The 19,651-nt window shown below is 43.1% G+C and overlaps 1 protein-coding gene across 1 annotated transcript in view; it reads left to right on the forward strand.

Annotated features, from left to right (window-relative positions):
- kcnh2b (potassium voltage-gated channel, subfamily H (eag-related), member 2b) overlaps positions 1–19,651 on the forward strand; it is a gene marked incomplete at its 5' end in the record, with an annotated part of 298,481 nt that overhangs the window by 176,942 nt on the left and 101,888 nt on the right. The window contains 3 exons of the mRNA XM_080418186.1: positions 1,018–1,228; positions 2,093–2,418; positions 3,248–3,462. Coding sequence (XP_080274312.1) covers positions 1,018–1,228; positions 2,093–2,418; positions 3,248–3,462 — 752 coding nt within the window. The remainder of the gene's footprint in view (positions 1–1,017; positions 1,229–2,092; positions 2,419–3,247; positions 3,463–19,651) is intronic.

Here is a 19,651-nt window from a genome sequence, read left to right on the forward strand (position 1 = left end):
TTTAACCCATTTTGGGGCGGGAACCCCTGTTTGTAACTATACCTTTCAGGACGGGAACCCCTTTTGCCTATAATGCAGGTCAAACAGGGGGGTCCTTCAAATTAAAATGGTTGAGAGTCACTGCTAGAGCCGTAAAAATCTTCTCTTATGGGGGTCCTTGGCATATATTTTCAAATGGGGGTCTAGGGCTAATAAGTCTCAATTTTGGGGTCCTTGACAGACATGAAAAGGTTTGAGAGTCACTGCTCAATACTATATACTTTAACTTTCCCACACACATTCCTCTCAGAAGCGGGTAGATATCTTCTCTCATATTGTTGGACAGTAAGTAAGTAAGTAAGTTTTATTTATAAAGCACCTTTCGAAACAGTGTTACAAAGTGCTGTACAATGGAACACAAAATACACACAATTAACAAGATACAAACAGGGTATTATAGTACAAAATATTGAAAAAGCACAAAACAGCAAGGATAAAAACAAAGCATTGACCTATGTGAGTCAGGTAAAACTTCATAGGACAAAGTGCTTACGAAACAAATGTGTTTTAAGCATGCTCTTAAAACCTCAACAGACTCAGCATTTTTTAATGCCAGGGGAAGGGCCTTCCACAGTGTGGGAGCAATCACTGCAAAGGCCCGGTCACCGTTTGTTTTGAGATTGGACGCGGGTATCTTCAGAAGGCCTTTGTCAGAGGACCTTAGGGATCTCACATTGTCCTTAGGGGGCAGTAGGTCAGTAATATAAAGTGGGGCTAGCCCATGTAGTGCTTTATAAGTGGTTAACAGAATGTTAAAATCTATTCTGGATTAAATTGGTAGCCAGTGAAGTGCGGCTAACACTGGTGTTATGTGTGCTCTGCGGTTGGTGTTGGTGAGAATTCTGGCCGCCGTGTTCTGTACTAGTTGAAGTCGGGATAGTGACGCACGGCTCAGAGTGGTGTAGAGTCCGTTGCAGTAATCAAGACGGGACAGCACCGACAACCCCTGACGGAGCCCTCTTCCTCCGTCTTTCTCAGGTCGACCCCGAGGCTTCAAGCTGCGTCTGCCCGTGCTGCGCTCCCTGTCCAACAGCAAGGGCTCTCTGGACGACCCTGAGGTGGGCCGCATCCCCACCGCCACGCCGCTGCATCGGGAGGACCACCCCAGCCACGAGTCCCTGCCCCTGGGGGAGTTCCGGCCCCTTCCTGCCGCACCGCCAGAAAACCAGGAGCAATTCAGCGAAAGCAGGTACTGTGTAGAACTCGAGGTATACCGTTACTGCCAATGTTTTTATGGCCTACCTTGCTTACTTTGATGTGGCATTACAGTGCATTCATGATTTCTTAAAGCTTAAATCTGGGATATTTCTTCTTTAATGTATTATTTATTGTATCCACTTAATTGACCTGATGAAGATCGATTATGGATCTAAATGATGTCTTTTTGGTGAATAAAGAAGTCTGAACCATAGTTTGGTGTGTGGATTCTATCCTTTAAACCAGGGGTAGGCAACCTTTATTATTATATATCAAAAGAGCAATTTTTGTCCCAAAAGATTATAAAAAATCTGTCTCGAGCGGCTTTTTTGTGCGCTTTTTCTGGTGTTTCAATATAACTTTTTTTTTAATTGTTTATTGTATTTCTCAAAGCAGATCAAGTATACCAGTAAGCCAGAAACGTTGGTGGTGAAAGCAAACAAACCAAGCATTAATAAATTCTTTATTTTCCTTCAATGATTAGTTTCTTATTTGTATCTGGTGTATGGGCGACACTTTTTTTTACCAATTACTTAGCTTTAATAACTTAACTTTATGCCTAAAGTAAAAAAAAAAACAGAAAGAAAACCTCTTATTCCTTTTGCATACTTCTTTGCCCAAGCAACTGGGAGCCACGGGAGAGGGCCCAAAGAGCCACCCCCAAAGCAGGGGTGGCCCAAAGAGCCACCCCTGCTTTAAACTATGTTATTATTTTAACCCAGCACCCAAATGTCTATGTGTGTATAGTTACCCCTCGTCATATGGTATCCACTTGGACCATATGCAGTCAGTGTTTTGAGAAGAGCCACAGGAATCAAAGATTCCCCTTTGTCCCTCGTGTCATCGGGTTCATTAGGTCGACGGCTCTGCAGAGTTGGCCAGAGGACCAGGAGGACCAACGTACCCTACTGGCCTCCTCAGGGGCCCATAACCACCCCCCTGGAGGTCCCCCCCACCCCCCTGGAGGAGGTCCTCTCACCCAGTCGTCGCCCTGCGTGGCCCCCCACCGCCGCAGCCTCAACCCGGACGCCTCGGCGTCCAACTGCTCCTTGTCCAACAGCCGCTCGCGGGAGAGCTTCCACAGCATGCGGCGCGCGTCGTCCGTCGACGAGATCGAGGCCATGAGGCCCGACTGGGACCGCAAGGGCCGCCGGTTTAGCATCAGGACGTCTTGCAGCGCAGGTATCAACACATACTGTACTGTACATAGAGTTTAACACTAGCATGACTGGGGTTCATTATCCCACACACTGCCTGAAAAACGGTCTTTTTGATCCCCAAATCAGGCTATTCTATTGGTCACTGTCTCCAGTTAATCCATTACGACCGGGAACTCATCTCTGTCATTTTTAGATTTCTTTTGGCTATTCAAAAATAGCAGATCTACAAGCTCATAGCGCGGCACCGAGTGCCGCGCTATGAGCTTGTAGATCTGCTATTTTTGAAAAATCGTATATATTTTTTAAAGCGAACATTTGTAAAATATTTTGTTCCAGGGACCCCCAGAGGCAAAGATTTGAGTTAGAAATGTTCGCTTTAAAAAATATATAACATAATAAGATTTGCAAAAATAAATCACGATTTAAAAAAAATGCAGATCTCCAAGCTCATATGTAGCTCTATGAGCTTGTATATCTGCTATTTTTGAATACCCATAGAAATCTAAAAATGTACATTTTTAGCTCAGTTGAGTACTGCATGTTGAACTACTTCTTCTACTTGTTTCTCTGCAGTTTGAACTGATCCATTCTGCTACAGTATTTAGACATCTTTTCAGGACTTTTCCCATTTTAAGTCATTTCCATATAATTATATTAAAAAAGCAATTGATATCGCTAAATATTCTGTATGTAAATATCTGAAGTTGTCCCTATCTGTTGCCCTAAAACCTCTAATACACAACATTCAGAAATACTGGATGAACATCGCCCTGTACTGTGTTTCTGAGGGCACCATGAGATCAGGTCACTCCTGGAGTAACTGTTGTCCGTTTTATCTGCTGCATCTCCAGGTGCTGCGATGAACAACAAGTCCAACATCCTCAGCTCCACGTCAGACTCGGACCTCATGCGCTACCGCACCATCTCAAAGATCCCGCAGATCACGCTCAACTTTGTGGACTTCAAACCGGATCCGCTCATGACCCTGCCCCCCGGGGAGATTGACATAATCGCCCCCTGCAAGCTCATCGACCGAACGCACCATGTCACCGACAAAGTCACGCAGGTAAGAGGAACCCACCAGTTGCGGTATCGCGCGAGCAAGAGAGTGCTGCTGTATGTTTGTGCCCACGTTGGTTGGGTGATTGTGTTGGGTTATTGTGGCACGTGTATACTGAAGGAATCATCTTGGTTTGCGTGAAGCCTAATCTAATTTTGCTCGCTGATGTTCAGCGAGTGACACGGTTGTGTGATGAAATAGAAAATGATTAATTGAATTGCTGTTGAGTGCTCCGTAGTGGGGGCGCCTGGATATGTGTAGTCTATCAGAGGCTCTGAATGCAGCTAAACGATTGAACGTCTCAGTCTAGTGGATGGCCAGTGTTTACGTCTTCGTAAAGCATTTTTGTGTTTCTGTGTTGAACGCTGCTGTGGCTGCATTTTTGCATAGTTGTGTGTGCGTGTGTGTGTGTGAGCTCTTGAATATGTAACTTGGTTAACATAATTCATTTTGAGTTCTGCTCACTGAAGGCTCGCATGGTTTCCTGGCGCGCTAATTCCGCTATTGCTAGCTTAATTGAATGAGAATGACACTGATTGAGCTGAGATGAGATGATGAGTGAAGGCTTGTGCACTGTTGCAGTGTTCCTTGCTCACGGTGGAGTAGCTGGAACAATGGAAGGACAGGAGTGCGGATTAGGCGTGTTTTAATTGACTCATTCTCTTTCAAGCTGTTCTTTCGTATTTCAGTACAGGCTGTTGTGCTGTAATGTTACCCAAAGAATGGAAGTATTCTTCAATTAAAATCAGTGTCAAACCCTCAATTAAACCAGTGCTTTTACAGCTGTCCAAGATTTGCTGTTTAATTAGCCACGTTATGTCACAGAGAGTTGTTCTCACTTGTTCCTTTATCCAAAGCACTTAACGATGTGCATTACATTCACCCATTCACACACCGATGGCGGAGGCGACCATGCAAGACATGGGATGTGCGGCATAAACGGCCACAGATACGAAGTGCGAAATGGTCGTCTAGGGGGCGCACTGCACGCAAGTGTGGAGTGTGCGGCTTAGATGGCCGAGGGCACGAAAATGACATTTGGGGTGCCGGTGTGGTCATCTAAGTTTGTGGCCTAGTGGTTGCATGCATAAAAAGTTTGACACACACGCACACGCACACGCACACGCACATGCACAACATCATCAGAGTTCACTCAGTTAAGTATGATGGTCCTCTTCGGGGGTCCTTATATTGTGGTCCTCAGATCACTAAAGAGGCCAATTCTGGAACGACATACTTTCTCGCAATGTGGACAGTAAATTGGATGTGAAAGGACATTTTTGGTGGACGCCCTCCGCTTTCTTTGCTGTCTCTTCACTCGGGCAGCACTGTCAGAGATCTTCTTCATGGAATGTAGCTCCATCATATAGACTGCTTTCCCATGCAGCATTCAGCAAGGTCTTCCCAGTTAAAGCTGTCTATTTAGATTATAATTTTTTTAGGTCCAGAAGCTGGCTAGACAGTACTTAGCCCCGAGTAGAGGACCTGTTTTGAAAGGCGTGTGTAAGGCATTTATGTTACATGGCTCGTCCATCTCAGCTGGTGTTTCATGATGATGGTGGCAATGCTGTCACTGTTCCCTTCCTCAAGTACACTTGTGTTTATGTGTTCTTTTTGCTTATATCTCTGTTTTTCTATACTGGTTTTACATGGTAGAATATGGAGGTCAATAAAGATCGATCTGTTACCAACTGACTGTCCTTTTGCTTGTTTCTCATCTTTGGAAATGTTGCATTATTGTTATAAATCGGCAACACAAGTAGATTATCTTAAGCCTGCCGTCTACGTACTATATTCACATTATTATACATATGGAGTTAAGAGGAATATGTATAATCTTCTATTTCAGAGAACAGAACAGTAATCCAATGTCAGTGACGCAATACAATGCCAACCCTAATGTGTCCTGTAAGAGATACAGCTGACAAAACATAACCTTTCGCTCTCTCTGTGTGTGTGTGTGTGTGTGTGTGTGTGTGTGTGTGTGTGTGTGTGTGTGTGTGTGTGTGTGTGTGTGTGTGTGTGTGTGTGTGTGTGTGTGTGTGTGTGTGTGTGTGTGTGTGTGTGTGTGTGTGTGTGTGTGTGTGTGTGTGTGTGTGTGTGTGTGTGTGTGAACCATTGGTACCCAGATAGAATGTACAGATGGAGGGGTCAGCAGCACCAGCTGTGTCTCCAAAGGCCATAAATTACTATTTATAGTGACATTATACAAGGATGGATACACACACAGCAAAACATACAAATACATTTCATATTGTTTTCAAACATTGAAAACTATGTGGGAGAAATATTTTGAATGTATCTAAAATAGATATATTTTTTTGGCATTGCATCTGTTGAGGCAACATATACAATATACATATTATTTTTTAGAAATACATATTCGATGCACCAATACAAAATTCCCAAAGAGACATTAAACAATTTCCTCAAAAAGGAAATGCATTACCCGTATTGGCCTGCAGATGGCAGCAGCTGGCAAGGCAGCCCGACAGCTCTCACCAATCCCTCAGTGGAGCAGTGAATAAAATGTAGCAAGGCTAAATTATTCAGCTCTTCATAATACATCTGACAACTCTAAACTAGAACACATGCAGATGTATTTTCTCCCACAATTAAAAGGAATACTTGCACACGCACACACACAGTGTGTGTGCGTGTGCAAGTATTATGTAAAGTTATGGACGTGACGGTCACGTCCATAACTTTTGTTTGTTTCTTCTTTGTTACCCAGTTGCAATTACTGTTAATGAGGGCTGTTGTTTCAGAGCACTGCTTGCACTGCTTTTTGTCTGGACTACATCTTTCTTACAGCCTCAGATCCACACGACTTCTCATATGCCAGCGTTTTCAAGACAGGCGTGCGTGCGTGTGTGATTGTAAGATGGATAAATCTAAAGAAGGAAGGGTAAGGCACCAGAGAAGTGAGGTCTTATTCAGTGTTTGGATTGGCAGACCACGATGCACACTGACACACACACAGAATATAGAATAGAATATCAGCCACTGTACTGTAAGCATGAATAATTCTAGAACGCGTGCGCGCACACACGTACACACGCACACACACGCACTGCTTCTCCTTCCAAGCAACATTTCACATCCAACTCAACCACAGTGGGATCCAGTGGACGAATTGAATATGTCTACAAAGTGGTAGGAGCGGCTACTAAATGGAACCAAATGGACCCGTAAGGTTCCATTTGGTCATTTGTACCCTCTCAGAGTTAACGCTCTGGATTTGACTGTGTAGAACACAGATTGAAGTTGGCAGGCGTGGGATTTTAAGGCATGTGTTAGATAATTGGTGTATAGTCTGAATTAGGAAGACAGTCTGATGGGACTGTGTCTGTAGTTGAGACTATAAAAAAGAAAATCGACAGTTTGATCAAATAATCGATTAATAATCGATCGCGGGCATGTAGTTATAGGCGAAAGGTTTAAAACATGTTCAAAAATGCCAAAAATACAGAAAATAGCTGACCTACAGTACAAGCTTTGCACCGTGACACATTGTGAGCTTGTAGATCTGCTATTTTCACGAACTATTGCCGGGTACCGTTAGGCAACAAAAATAACGCTCATGTGGTCAATATTATATCGATTTGGTAATATATAGCTTTTTGGTTCAAACATTTTTTTTAAATTGCTTCTCAATTATTTGATTAATCGAAAAAGCTATCGATAGAATAACCGCTGAAAAAATAATGGATAGTTGCAGCCCTAGTTGATACAAAATCTTCTGCGGTGTGGGGAAGCTTATTTTGACCAGCTTTGGGGTAGGCAAATGCATTGTAGGGCTGGGCGTTATGACCTCAAATCACTTTATTTTCAGTAGTATTCAGTCGCAACTTGAACAAAATATAAAAATTATATTATAATTGGCAGACATGAAAGTTCATTATATTAGTTTAAACCATTTGACGATGAATTATTCAAATGTACTAACAAATCCCTCCGTAGTCCGAGCATTGCTGAACAATAGAAGCTTCTCCCTTCCAAATATGTTTAATAGTTATTAAGTGAATTTGTGTAGCACTTGTAGTGATTCAAGCTTATGTTGACTTAAAACCCTCGGTTAATTCCTTCAGTTTAACCATTTCAACCCTGGGGTCCCTATTTTGTGCACGTCATTTCACAACATGTCGCAACGGACATTTTGACCAATAGATTATCAGTGGTGTGAAGTAACTAAGTACATTTACTCAAGTACTTTTTTTGGGGTATTTTTACTTTACTTGAGTATTTCCAATTTCCAATACTTTTACTTCTACTCCTCTACATCTCAGAGGCAAATATTGTACTTTTACTCCACTACAATTTGAAAACTTTAGTTACTAGTTACTTTTCAGATATAAATTATTATGAAACATACATTAACCACTTTAGCCCTTTCTTATACATAGGCTATTTGAAAATAGCCGATCTACAAGCTCACAACGCGTCGCGATGCGACGCGTTTCGAGCTTGTAGATCTGCTATTTTCAAAAATGTTAGTACTTTTACTTTTGGTACTTTAATTACATTTTGATGCCAATGCTTTTGTACTTTTACTCAAGTATACATTTAGAATTCTGGACTTTTACTTGTAACAGAGTATTTCTATATTGCAGTATTAGTACTTTTACTTAAGTAAAGAATTTGAGTACTTTTTCTACCACTGTAAATTATACAGTAGGTAAAAATGTCCGTTGTGCCATGTTGTGAGCTTGTAACTCGCCAATTTGCGCCATTGCGACACCGTCATACAACAAAGTAGGGCATAAGTGGTTATTTTTCCTGGTTAGTTTGTGACTGCAGGAAGGCAGCAGTCAGACATCCACTGATGTGGTATTCAGGGTGGTGTGCAGGTGGTACAGCTATGCTGGAGAGTGTCCCAGGAGTTTAGACAGACAGAGGTACTTTATAAAGAGCTACTTTAATTGTTCCCAATTAGCCACAGAGCACATGCTTAGCGTGGGTGCACACTAATGAGGCTTTTGACAAGATTTAGCTCCAGTTAAGCTGTCTGTTCCCACTTTTTTTATTTTTATCATAGCATTACTTTTTTGCACAGATGTCACAATGGTAAAAAACAAAACAAAAAAAGAAAAAATAATTTTCAGGTGGGTCGCCAATTTAAGCCAATCAGGAGAGTATACCCATTTATCAGCTTCAATTTGATAGTGTTCCAGTTCCAATTTTCTTGGTGTAATTTCTTCCAATTTCACTTGTTTATCCTGTATGAATTTTCACAGCTGAATGGATAAAATAGGGGAAAATGCATTTTCTGTGTACTAAAGAGCTGGAGAGACAGGGAGACCCCTGCTACTGAGCAAACACTCACTATAGACCAATTATTTGTTTACCAACATTGAGAGTGGATGCACAGGTGATTGTTTCATGCAATCAATTCTCAACCTGTTGTTTCGGGGTCCGCTGGTTTCAGCGCACCCCGACCTCCTCTTGTGTGTTGGCTAGTGCTGCGCGCCCTAGCGAGACCTGACAGAATGGGTTTCATTTGCAACCAGTATGACGCTTGCAACCAGTGTGACGTCGTCTGTTAAGGGGTCTATAGCAATAATTACTATCACACTATATAGCTATTTAACACTTATCTTAGCAAAACAATATCACTGACGCTACCTTAAGTACATTTCTGTTAATTGCATAATTCCTCAGGGAATTGTCCATCCAGTCTGAAGATATCGTAAATGATGTCCCGCTACGTTGAAATAAAGATTGAACTAAAAGTAAAAAGTTTCAAAGCTGCGCTCTCTAACTTTCATGTCCTACCTGAGATTTGAACCCCGGGTCCCCCACCCAAGTGCTGAAGTATTTGGTGGTGGTGGTTGTTATTTTTTTAACCACTGAGCTAACGGGGTATGTATGCCTGCTTGTTCAGGGGTGAAATAAAAATGTGACCTTCAAGTTCAGGCAGTGCCACTTATCAACCAGTAGTGGTTTAAAAGAATATATATTCAAAAATGTGCACACATTTTCACAATTTTTCAAAAATAGCAGATCTACAAGCTCATAGCGCGGCACTCGGTGCCGCGCTATGAGCTTGTAGATCTGCTATTTTTGAATAGCCAAAGTGTAAAATAATGGTGTTAATGGGTTAAAGTCTTAAATGGAGCGTGGAGCAATGCAAATGAAGACCGACGATACATACATATCAGAGATGTATATGCCGGTTGGTGAATTGCACGTCCGTTTGTGCTTAGCGAAAATACGCACCTCTTTAGTCGCTTTATTTACAAGTTATTTACGACCAGCTTAGTGAATCGGGCCCAATTATTCAACTACATTTAATGATGATAAAACAGTACTTATACAGTATCATCCATATTTGTATGGTTTATGGTGAGGTCTGTTATGTGCAGAAGCAAGCAAACTCTACTGAATAAATCCAGTACTGTGATTATATAGGATCGATTAGGATGTTCATACCGTATGGGGAGCTATACTTTAAACATGCTGTGCTGTGGTTATGTTCATGCAGTATATAGGGTGCTATATGCATACTGCTTGGCTGAGGAACACTCGTTACATCATTACATTGAGTGCAATGTATTTTCTCTATATTTCTTTAATGAGCTGGTTTTTAACTGGGAAAGCAGAACTCTGGAAAAATGTGTCAAGTCCTGAATCACCACATCAGCTCTCTGTGTGTGTGTGTGTGCGTGTGTGTGTGTGTGTGTGTGAGTATGTGCGTTTGCTTGCTTGTGTGTGTGCGCGTGTGTGTGTGGGTGTGAGTACGTGCGTTTGCTTGCTTGTGTGTGTGCGTGTGTGTGTGTGTGTGAGAGTATGTGCGTTTGCTTGCTTGTGTGTGTGTGCGTGTGTGTGTGGGTGTGGGTGTGTGTTGAGGCAGTGGAGTGTGAATGCTTAGACTAGAGGAAACATTATCGGATTTCATATATTGATGACGCTGTAATTTGGCCACTCAGAAAATTCCTTGACACTACATAATTTATGTACTGCAGAAGTACATTTTTTAGCGCGATGACACAGAAATTGGTTCTCGTTTGTTTTATTCATGGGTTTCCTTGATGTCTCTTTTCCCATCATAATCCAGTTCCTTCAGGGCAGGCACGTGCACATATACACAGACGTGCACAGACTCTAGGTGGTGCTGGAGCACCTGCCCTTTGCCCTCTGGACCAGAAGTGCCCTTTTGAAAAAAAATTAAAAAAACTTTTTTTTTTCTTTTTTTTTGTTACACATCTGCATCAGACAGCATATGGCTATTGAAACAAATACATATGCAATTACGACATACAAGATGTGCCTGTAATAAATATCACACTACTAGGGCAGCTGGCGGTTCCACGCGCCGCACAAGGTGCCCTTTGAGCACCTGCCCCTCAAAATGTCTGTGCACCCCACTGCTTCAGGGTGGGGGTTTTCCCCGAATATGATGTAAGAGCAAAAGGTGCATACTAGCCGTCATTTGTATCATCGTTGCTGTCGTGCAGAAACCTTGTATGCCCATATTTCAACTTGTAGAGGAAATATTTGCAGCAGCTGAATGGTAGATGGGTACCAACTACAGCCTCCACTATTTCTTCACAGTGGGCATCTACTACCTTATATTTCATATTATCTGGAGTATTAGTACTCCAGCAGGTCTGTTGCGTTGTTCAGACAGTAATCAGAGACTCTATCCTATTAATAGAAACCCCCCACTGACTCTAGTCCTACAGTATAAGAAACCCCCCCCCACTGACTCTAGTCCTACAGTATAAGAAACCCCCCCCCACTGACTCTAGTCCTACAGTATAAGAAACCTCCCCACTGACTCTAGTCCACTCTAGTTGGACATGAGTAAGCGCAAGCTCTCTTAACTAGTGTGTGACGTGAATTATTCAAAGACATGTATTTTTAGCACTTTTTAGCATGGTTTAATGAGAGTGCAGTTGTTTTGTAAAGGAATACTCATGTGGTCCCGGTCCCAGTACAGGGGACACAGTTGAGAACAGATGTGTTCAGTACATATGTGTCGAAAGAGGGGGGTGGTGCTCTCAGCCTTGTGTAGTTACTGTACTGTATGTGTGTGTGTGCTGTTTTATGTACTGTAGCCGATGGGTGGCTTCAAGAATATTATGGATGATGCCCGAGCCAGATTGAGACTCGGTACGTCACGATTTCATCATCAGCACACAGAGCCACCAGTCTGCCATGTCTAACCTTAAAGGTAGAATATTGATTTGTAAAAAATAAGTGTTAAATAGCTCTATATTCTGATAGTACTCGTTGCTATAGAGTGTTTGTTCAATAAAAGGAGTCTCCCTGTCTCTCCTGCTCTTTAGTAAACAGAAAATGCATTTTCAGGTCGGGATACCCATGTTACCCAACCAGGAAAGAGAACTTGCACAGAATACAGATTGAACAAGTGACATTGGAAGTGATGTCACAAAGAAACAAGCAGACACAATTTGAACTGGAACACTAGTTCAAATAATTTTTTAGAAGAAGGCCTCAAAGGTTGGTGACAGGTGCGTGGGACAAAGGTGCCAATGTTCAAAAGGGGATCTCTGATAATCACACCAAAGAAAGAGGTCCCGCACACTGTCTGCAACTTGAAAGAGCAAAATTTTTGCAAGTTCCAGACAGTGTGCGGGACCTCTTTCTTTTGATTATCAGAGATCCCCTTTTGAACTGGAACACTATAAAATTGAAGCTGGTTAATGGGTACTCTTTCCTGATTGGTTGAAAATGTACTGAACAAACAATTATTTGCCCTTGGAGTTTTCACATCTTGAAGTACAGTACTGATGTTATATATTTAATTACATGTCATTATCTAAAGTCTCAATTAATTCCGCAAGTAATTAACGCTGGTCTCAAAATTAAAACTTGAACACAGTGGTTCTCAAAGTGGGGTCCAGGCACCCCCAGGGGTCCTTGAGAAGGTTCCACGGAGTCCTCAGCAGAATGAGTTAATATAGCACAACTTTAACCCTATATACATCAGCTACTTGAATAATAGCAGATCTACAAGCTCACATTGTTGGGAGCTTGTAGATCTGCTATCTTGAAAAATAATCTTGGGGGAAAGAATATTTGAAACATTTGGAATATTTTTGAAACATTTTTAACAACATGGGGGTTAAATGTCCATCTAGAATAGATGGACATTATCTGGTTGAAGAACCCAGACGCACACATGCAGATACTGTACACACATAGACACAAAGTCAGGCATGCACACACAAGAATACAGTACACACACACACACACGCATGTGCACACACAGTGACAGTGACATACTGTAGTGTGACAGGAGGTGGGCGTTTCACGGGACGACGGTGACTGTGAAAACAGCAAGCGTCAGCAGAAAGACGGCAGAGAGGAGATGACAGAAGAGGGACAAGACAGAGAGAGAGAGAGAGACTGCGGGATGGACACGTGGAGAGAAGGATAGAAAGAGACAGAAGTAAAAAGCGAAAGAGTGATAGATAACGATGAGAGGTCAGACAGCATGTTCGCACACTTTACACACTTCATCTATTCATCCCTTCACCTCTACCTCATGTCTCACCAGGCCCTTTCACCCTGTCCTTGTGTCCTCCCATCACTCTCTTCTCTTCTCTTCTCTCCTCTCCTCTCCTCTCCTCTCCTCTCCTCTCCTCTCCTCTCCTCTCCTCTCCCGCTGTCCCCTTTCTCTTTTTTTTTGTCTTCCCCTGCCCCTCTCCTCCTCTCTACTCTCCTTTCTCCTTCTCTTATTTTCAACCCACAGCTCCTCTCTCTCTCTACAGTCTCTCTGACCCATTTCTGTGGCCCTGGCCCCATTAATCACCATGGTCCCTTCCCTACCCGCCCACCTCCCTGCCTGTACGCCCATCCTCATCATGGCTGGGTAATTGAATCAGGGAAGGGCTCAAGGATCAGACAATAACTAACCATTGATTGGCCCCGTCATTTACGTTGCTTATGACTCTGACTGCGTGTTGGAGGCAGTTGGTTATCACACAGAAGTGGCATGAAACCACGGCCTAGAAATGCAGTATCCAAAGAATCTGTCTATTATCTGCAATAATGTGCCAGAACCCAGGTGTATTTATGCTCACATTAAGGAGACACGACGTGTACCTTGTCTGGGGCAACAGTCTGTGTTCTTACAGTCACAGATAAGCCTGGTTTGCCAACAGGTGCAAAAGGAGCTAAGAAAAGCAAGATGAGGGAGAGTGAAAGGAAGAGATAGCAGGAAGAAAGACCAGGGTAGTGGTGCCACTCTTTAAAGGTATCATGACATTCATTTTCACTTTTTTTATTTTCAATGTTTTATTTGGGGTTTTATGACCTCAATTACACCCAAAAAACCTGAACTTAGAACATTCAGTGGATTTTCTGTGGTCTGGGGTTTTCTGAATAATTAGGCTGAAAAGTAATCTGAGCTTGGCCCTTCGACAGTGAGGTCACTGTCGATTAATCCCGCCCACTCTCCTCCTCGCCCCTCCCCTCCCCTATCCTTTCCTTTGGGGGGGGCGGAGCAGAGGCGATGATTGACAGGCAAAATCCCTCACCAGCGACACCCGCAGGCAAAGATTTCTTTTTTCATTGCAGTTGAAAAGGCTTTAGAAATGTGAGAGAAAAACACCTGCCATTGATCACTGGAATGGAATTTTCACTTAAAACTTTTTGTACACTTTTGAAGGACCAGGACAAAGACTTTGAATGTTGTGTAAAAGTGAATGTCATTAAACCTTTAAGAAAGGGGACCAGAGGCTGTGTGCCAATTATAGAGGCATCACATTGCTCAAGGTACCGGAAAGGAGGGTCCGGGTGAATAGTCAAACCTCAGATTCAAGAAGAGCAATGTGGATTCCGTCCTGGTCATGGAACAGCTGACCAGCTCTTCCCTCTTGCAGGGATCCTGGAGGACCTGGGAGTATGCATACTCGGTCTACATGTGTTGTGTGGATTTGGAGAAGGCATATGTCCCGGGAGACAAGGGGGTCCTTGTTGAGGGCCATCCAATCTCTATACACCCAAAGTGAGAGCTGTGTCTGTGTGCACTGCTTGGCGGTAAGTAGGACGATTTTCGGTGGGGGTTGGCCTCCGCCAGGGCTGCGCATTGTCACCTATCCTGTTTGTGATGTTCATGGACAGGATCTCGAGACGCAGTCGTGGTGGAGAGGGTATACGGTTCGGTCTGGCGTTAATGGGGTGAACCAATTGGGATGCAGATGTGCTCCATCACTGACAACACACACACACACACACACACACACACACACACACACACACACACACACACACACACACACACACACACACACACACACACACACACACACACACACACACACACACACACACACACACTAACTGTACACACATTGATTGATTCATTGATTGATTCATTGTCATTCATTCATTCATTCATACAGTACAGTAACACTTACCTGTATAAGAGCAGTTGATCGACAGCACACGGTACAAGGAAATACAACAGCACAGTTAAATTATGGAATGTACAGTATCGTCTTTGAAAAATAGTCAATCAACAAGCACAGCGTGTCGCCATAGTGACGCATTGTGAGCTTTTAGATCTACAGGAACAGACCCTTCAAAAACTATTTGGAAAAAACAGCACATCCGGCAAAACAGCATGGTGCGCCCGTGGAGTGGACCAGCGTGCAATAACCGGGTGATCAAATAATGAATCACAGGGACAGACATTGATTCAAGCAGATATCGAGTCTTGAGTCTAATATCAAACTTGTCAGCAATTACCAATGTCCCACCGTTCCTACCACATCTACCGACAAAACAAAACAGGAAGGAGCGGTGAGGAAAACAATGGTTTTGCTGGTGATGCATAGCGATGCGCCTCGGTGTGAGTACAGTAGGTAAGTTAGCCTTTGCTGCTGCATCCACTACCTCTCTCTCTCTGCACACAGACACATACCTCACTACCTCCTCACCCTCCCCCCACACATAGACAGCTGAACTTTCAAAGGTCAAGGCCAACACTATGAACAGCAGATCAATAGCTCTCTCTCTCTCTCTCGCTCTCTCTCTCTCTCTCTCTCTCTCTCTCTCTCTCTCTCTCTCTCTCTCTCTCTCTCTCTCTCTCTCTCTCTCTCTCTCTCTCTCTCCCTCCCCCCCCCCCTCTTAAGCCTTTGTGATTTCCTTCAGTTTGCCTGTTGTGTCCGTCAGCTCTCTGGAGACTATAGAAGATCTCCAGAGAATAGCCTAGTATCGGCTCATAGTCAGCCACCGGGGAATGGAACATGAGCTTGCCATTTAAACCAGTCATTATCCACGATCCTCGCCTGGACCTTGAGCCCAGTGGAAATATCACGATAAATACCAACGCCAAAGCTGTGTCACTGCTACCGCCTCAGCGCAACTTGGCCAAGAAGGATTACTGAATACAGCTCCATACACAAGCCTGGTGTCATGTAGACCCATCACAGCTCATGATAGTGGTATATATTTTTTCCTCTGTATTCTTATGTTGATTTTTGAACTGTTTGGTTGCTACTATATATGTCTATGAAATATGAAAACGGAAACAAGCCCGCAAGGACTTTTTTGGCCGGACCTTTTAGACAAAAGCATTATAAATGTAACTGTGTTGTTTTACATTCTTTTGCCTAATAAAAATTTCAATCAATCAATAATGTCACGAAACAGAAGCACCTCTGGCCATGAAATCCTGAAGTGCCTGGTGAAGTGAAAGTGAAACTTAAGAATAGTGTGAAAGTTGTGGCATAGTTCAACCACTTAAACCTTAACATACTTTGTTGACCATCAGGGTCCCTCAGGGGTCTATACTTGGTCCCCTCCTTTTTTCCCGTTACACCAAATCTCTTTGCCGAAAGTAGCTCGACTATGCACACGTGCGTGTGTGTGTGTGTGTGGGTGTGTGTGTGGTGGATCAGTGTCTGTCATCCGGTCTATTGGCTGGTGTGAGGACCATCTGTGTGTACAGCTTGCACCGAGGTGGTGATAGACCAATACATTTCTGGTTCAGCACCATGTTAACAAACCACTCTACTCCACACACGCTTGCATGCACGCACGCACACGCGCGCACACACAGACAGACAGACAGACAGACAGACAGACAGACAGACAGACAGACAGACAGACAGACAGACAGACAGACAGACAGACAGACAGACAGACAGACAGACACCACATTAACAATGGCTTCCCTGTCTGTTCCCAATGCCTCATACAGTGGCCCATATACAGCCCATATACAGTCTATTCCAAGTAAGCTAGCCTAGTATGAGATCATTCTGTACGAGTGTACCTGCCTGGCTCAGCTGTGTTTAGTATGTGCCCCACTAAAGTGTGAGTTTCATCATCAACATAACATGTCGTGTCAACTCTGTCACAGCATGTCAACACTGTCACAGCATGTCAACACTGTCACAGCATGTCAACACTGTCACAGCATGTCAACACTGTCACAGCATGTCAAAGATCGTGACTCACTTCCCAAAGTGAAACATCACGGGAGAGTCTCTCTTTCCCTGTCTGCGTCTCTCTCACCTTCCTTGTTTTAGCCTCCTGTTCACTCTCACAGATCCAATCTGCTCCACTTGGCCTGATCACAGGAACTCTACATGAACTCTACATCCCCATTCTGGGCATGTCATATTAGGCGAACATTAGTTGAAATAGCAGATCTTCAAGCTCACAACGCGTCACAATATTGTCATAATGTGATGAGTTGTGAGCTTGTAGATCTGCTATTTTTGGCGGAGATGGAAAAGGAGGGCACCAAGTACAGACCCCCTTGGGGACCCTGGTCAAAGGAGTATAGGATTAAGGGGTTAATCGGCATGTTGGAAAAGAGGAGTTGAACCTGTGTTTGACGGGGGAGGAGTTAGCTAGGACGCATGGGGAGGCAAGGACAGCTTTAAGAATGGAACAAATCCAAATAGGCAAACAGGGACGGCTCGCCTTACGAATGGAACAAAGCCACAGCGACCGAGTGAGGTTAAGTTCATCTTGAGGACATTTCAGTTAATCTTGAGGACATTTCTCCTGGGTAATCAAGAGGACGTGACATTGTGGCGTTTCTCAAATCCTGCTGTTTTCTAAAAGGATTTTGTGGCATCTAAGTCACCCAAACTTCAAAAGGTATTGCTAAAATGCAAAATGGCTTTCTAAAAACATTCACATAACTTTATAATTAATAAGCATACTTTCCAACCTGTCCAACCTTCCACAGTCTGCCACTCCCCTTGAAAGAGAACATGGGGATTGAGAGTAGAAGCTCTGAATGTTGATAGCGACGATAGCGACACCAGCAGACACCGTTTGACCACAGAATGTCTGTTTTGGGAAATATGCAAATAGATTTGTGCTGCATAATTCATGTGTCCTTACCAAGCTTCGTTTATCCGCCTATATCATTCATCATGCTGGACAAATCAATACTTAAACTGTTGAAAGTTGGAAGAAGTTGATTCTTTAATTCATCCTCGTAAAGGTCTCTGTCGCAGGCTATGCATAGCAGACTTAATGACAGGGTCAATGCAGGGGTTTTACGAGGACAAAGCCTGCAGCAAATGCCCAGTGGTCTCCGAGAGTTGTGTGTATTTGTGTGTGCGTGTGCGCGCACACACATACACAAACTGATACACACATGCAAACAATCAATCTCATCTGGTATTCACAATGAGTACAACATATCAGCAACAGATGGACCTTGAACAGGAAACACTGAGCTGTTAAATTCCAATCTGTTTTTGATTTAATCTATTACATCCTTGTTTACTTTCTACTAATAAGTCAGACATTGGACAACAAGTGGATAACTTTTAATCCTGTCTGGGTCAACTCACACTAAGTGCCTACTTAGTGTGAGTTGACCCAGACAGCCGTAAGGTTATTCTTATTCTAGGCATCACACACATACAGTAGCTCATACATGGGCAACTGGTGGCCCGGGGGCCACATTCGGCCCCCACCTTCACTTAATGCGGCCCGCAGGTTAATATAATACTGATATATTATTGATTTCAGCTGTTACAATTCCTAAACATGCAAACATGACCCGCTTTAATTACTATATTAGTAGCTTAATGACTAGTATTAAGAATGTATTGTCATTTTTACGTCCAATGTATTTGTATTTAAGTTCATAAAGTTAACAAAGGTATAACTAAATGCATTTGAAATTAAATAAAATTTTTACTTTTATAGGATTCCAATAAAAAAATTGCAAAACATTATTCATTATTCCAATTCAAAAATAGCAAAAATCTACAAGCTCAAAACGCATCGCACTGCAACGTGTATTGAGCTTGTAGGTCGACAATTTTTGCTACTTTTGTGTGACATAGAATGACGAAGTAGGGCATTAATTACGAGAAAAGTTAAAATACGGGTTTCTGCCCGACAGTATATGCAATGTGGCCCTCTGGAGTGAGTGTGGAAACATAGTGTCCCTCTCCATCATCAAAGTTGCCCACCCCTGCAGCAGCTGCTCAATATAGAGTGAGTAATGCGCTAGTAAGCTCCCTCTAGAAGTTTATTTGTTTGTATTTATTTCGCTTATGTGTCTGTTCGATGAAAGTGAGAACACGCTGCTGCAAGCAGAGCAGGCTTCAGAGGAGGGGATAAAAACTCCTCCTAGAACAAAACATTTGATGCTTGAAAAGGTGTTGCTTTGTAACTTATGCCACAAGGCATCCTACAGCCTAAAGGAAATGAAGGGATCATAACACATACGTGTTACAAGATAGTTTACACATGGCGTTGTCCTTACATGAAAGACTGACATATCGCCTGTCCCTGTCCTCTACTTCCATCAGCTGTGTCGTTATTTATCAAAGTAGATCTTGAGCTCCAGTACCGATAAAGAATTATTGCATCAACAAATCTTCCAGCCACACCTGGGCTCCTTTGCCACTTATGATGCGCGGAGCGTTCTCGCTCCATCTTCAGTTTATCTGCGGCGCCAGTGAGGGCATCAGGGTGAACAGGTTGTGACTCAATTGATTCTCCCTGCTGTCAGACTGTCCATAGCGATGAGGCTGTTACTGGGCCTGGACATATATATCGAGATTACAGTATATCGATACTGTGAAATGGGACTAATATTGTCTGGGGTTTTGGATATTGTGGTATGGGATAAGTGTCGCCTTTTCCTGGTTTTAATCTCTTGGCAGTGGTTCTCAAACTTTTTGATGTCAAGTACCCCAATATTAATGCACTTGGCCACGGACCCCCATCTTTGTTC

Source organism: Gymnoscopelus braueri, assembly GCF_963280865.1.
Source record: "Gymnoscopelus braueri genome assembly, chromosome: 21".
In the NCBI taxonomy this organism is placed as follows: Eukaryota; Metazoa; Chordata; class Actinopteri; order Myctophiformes; family Myctophidae; genus Gymnoscopelus; species Gymnoscopelus braueri.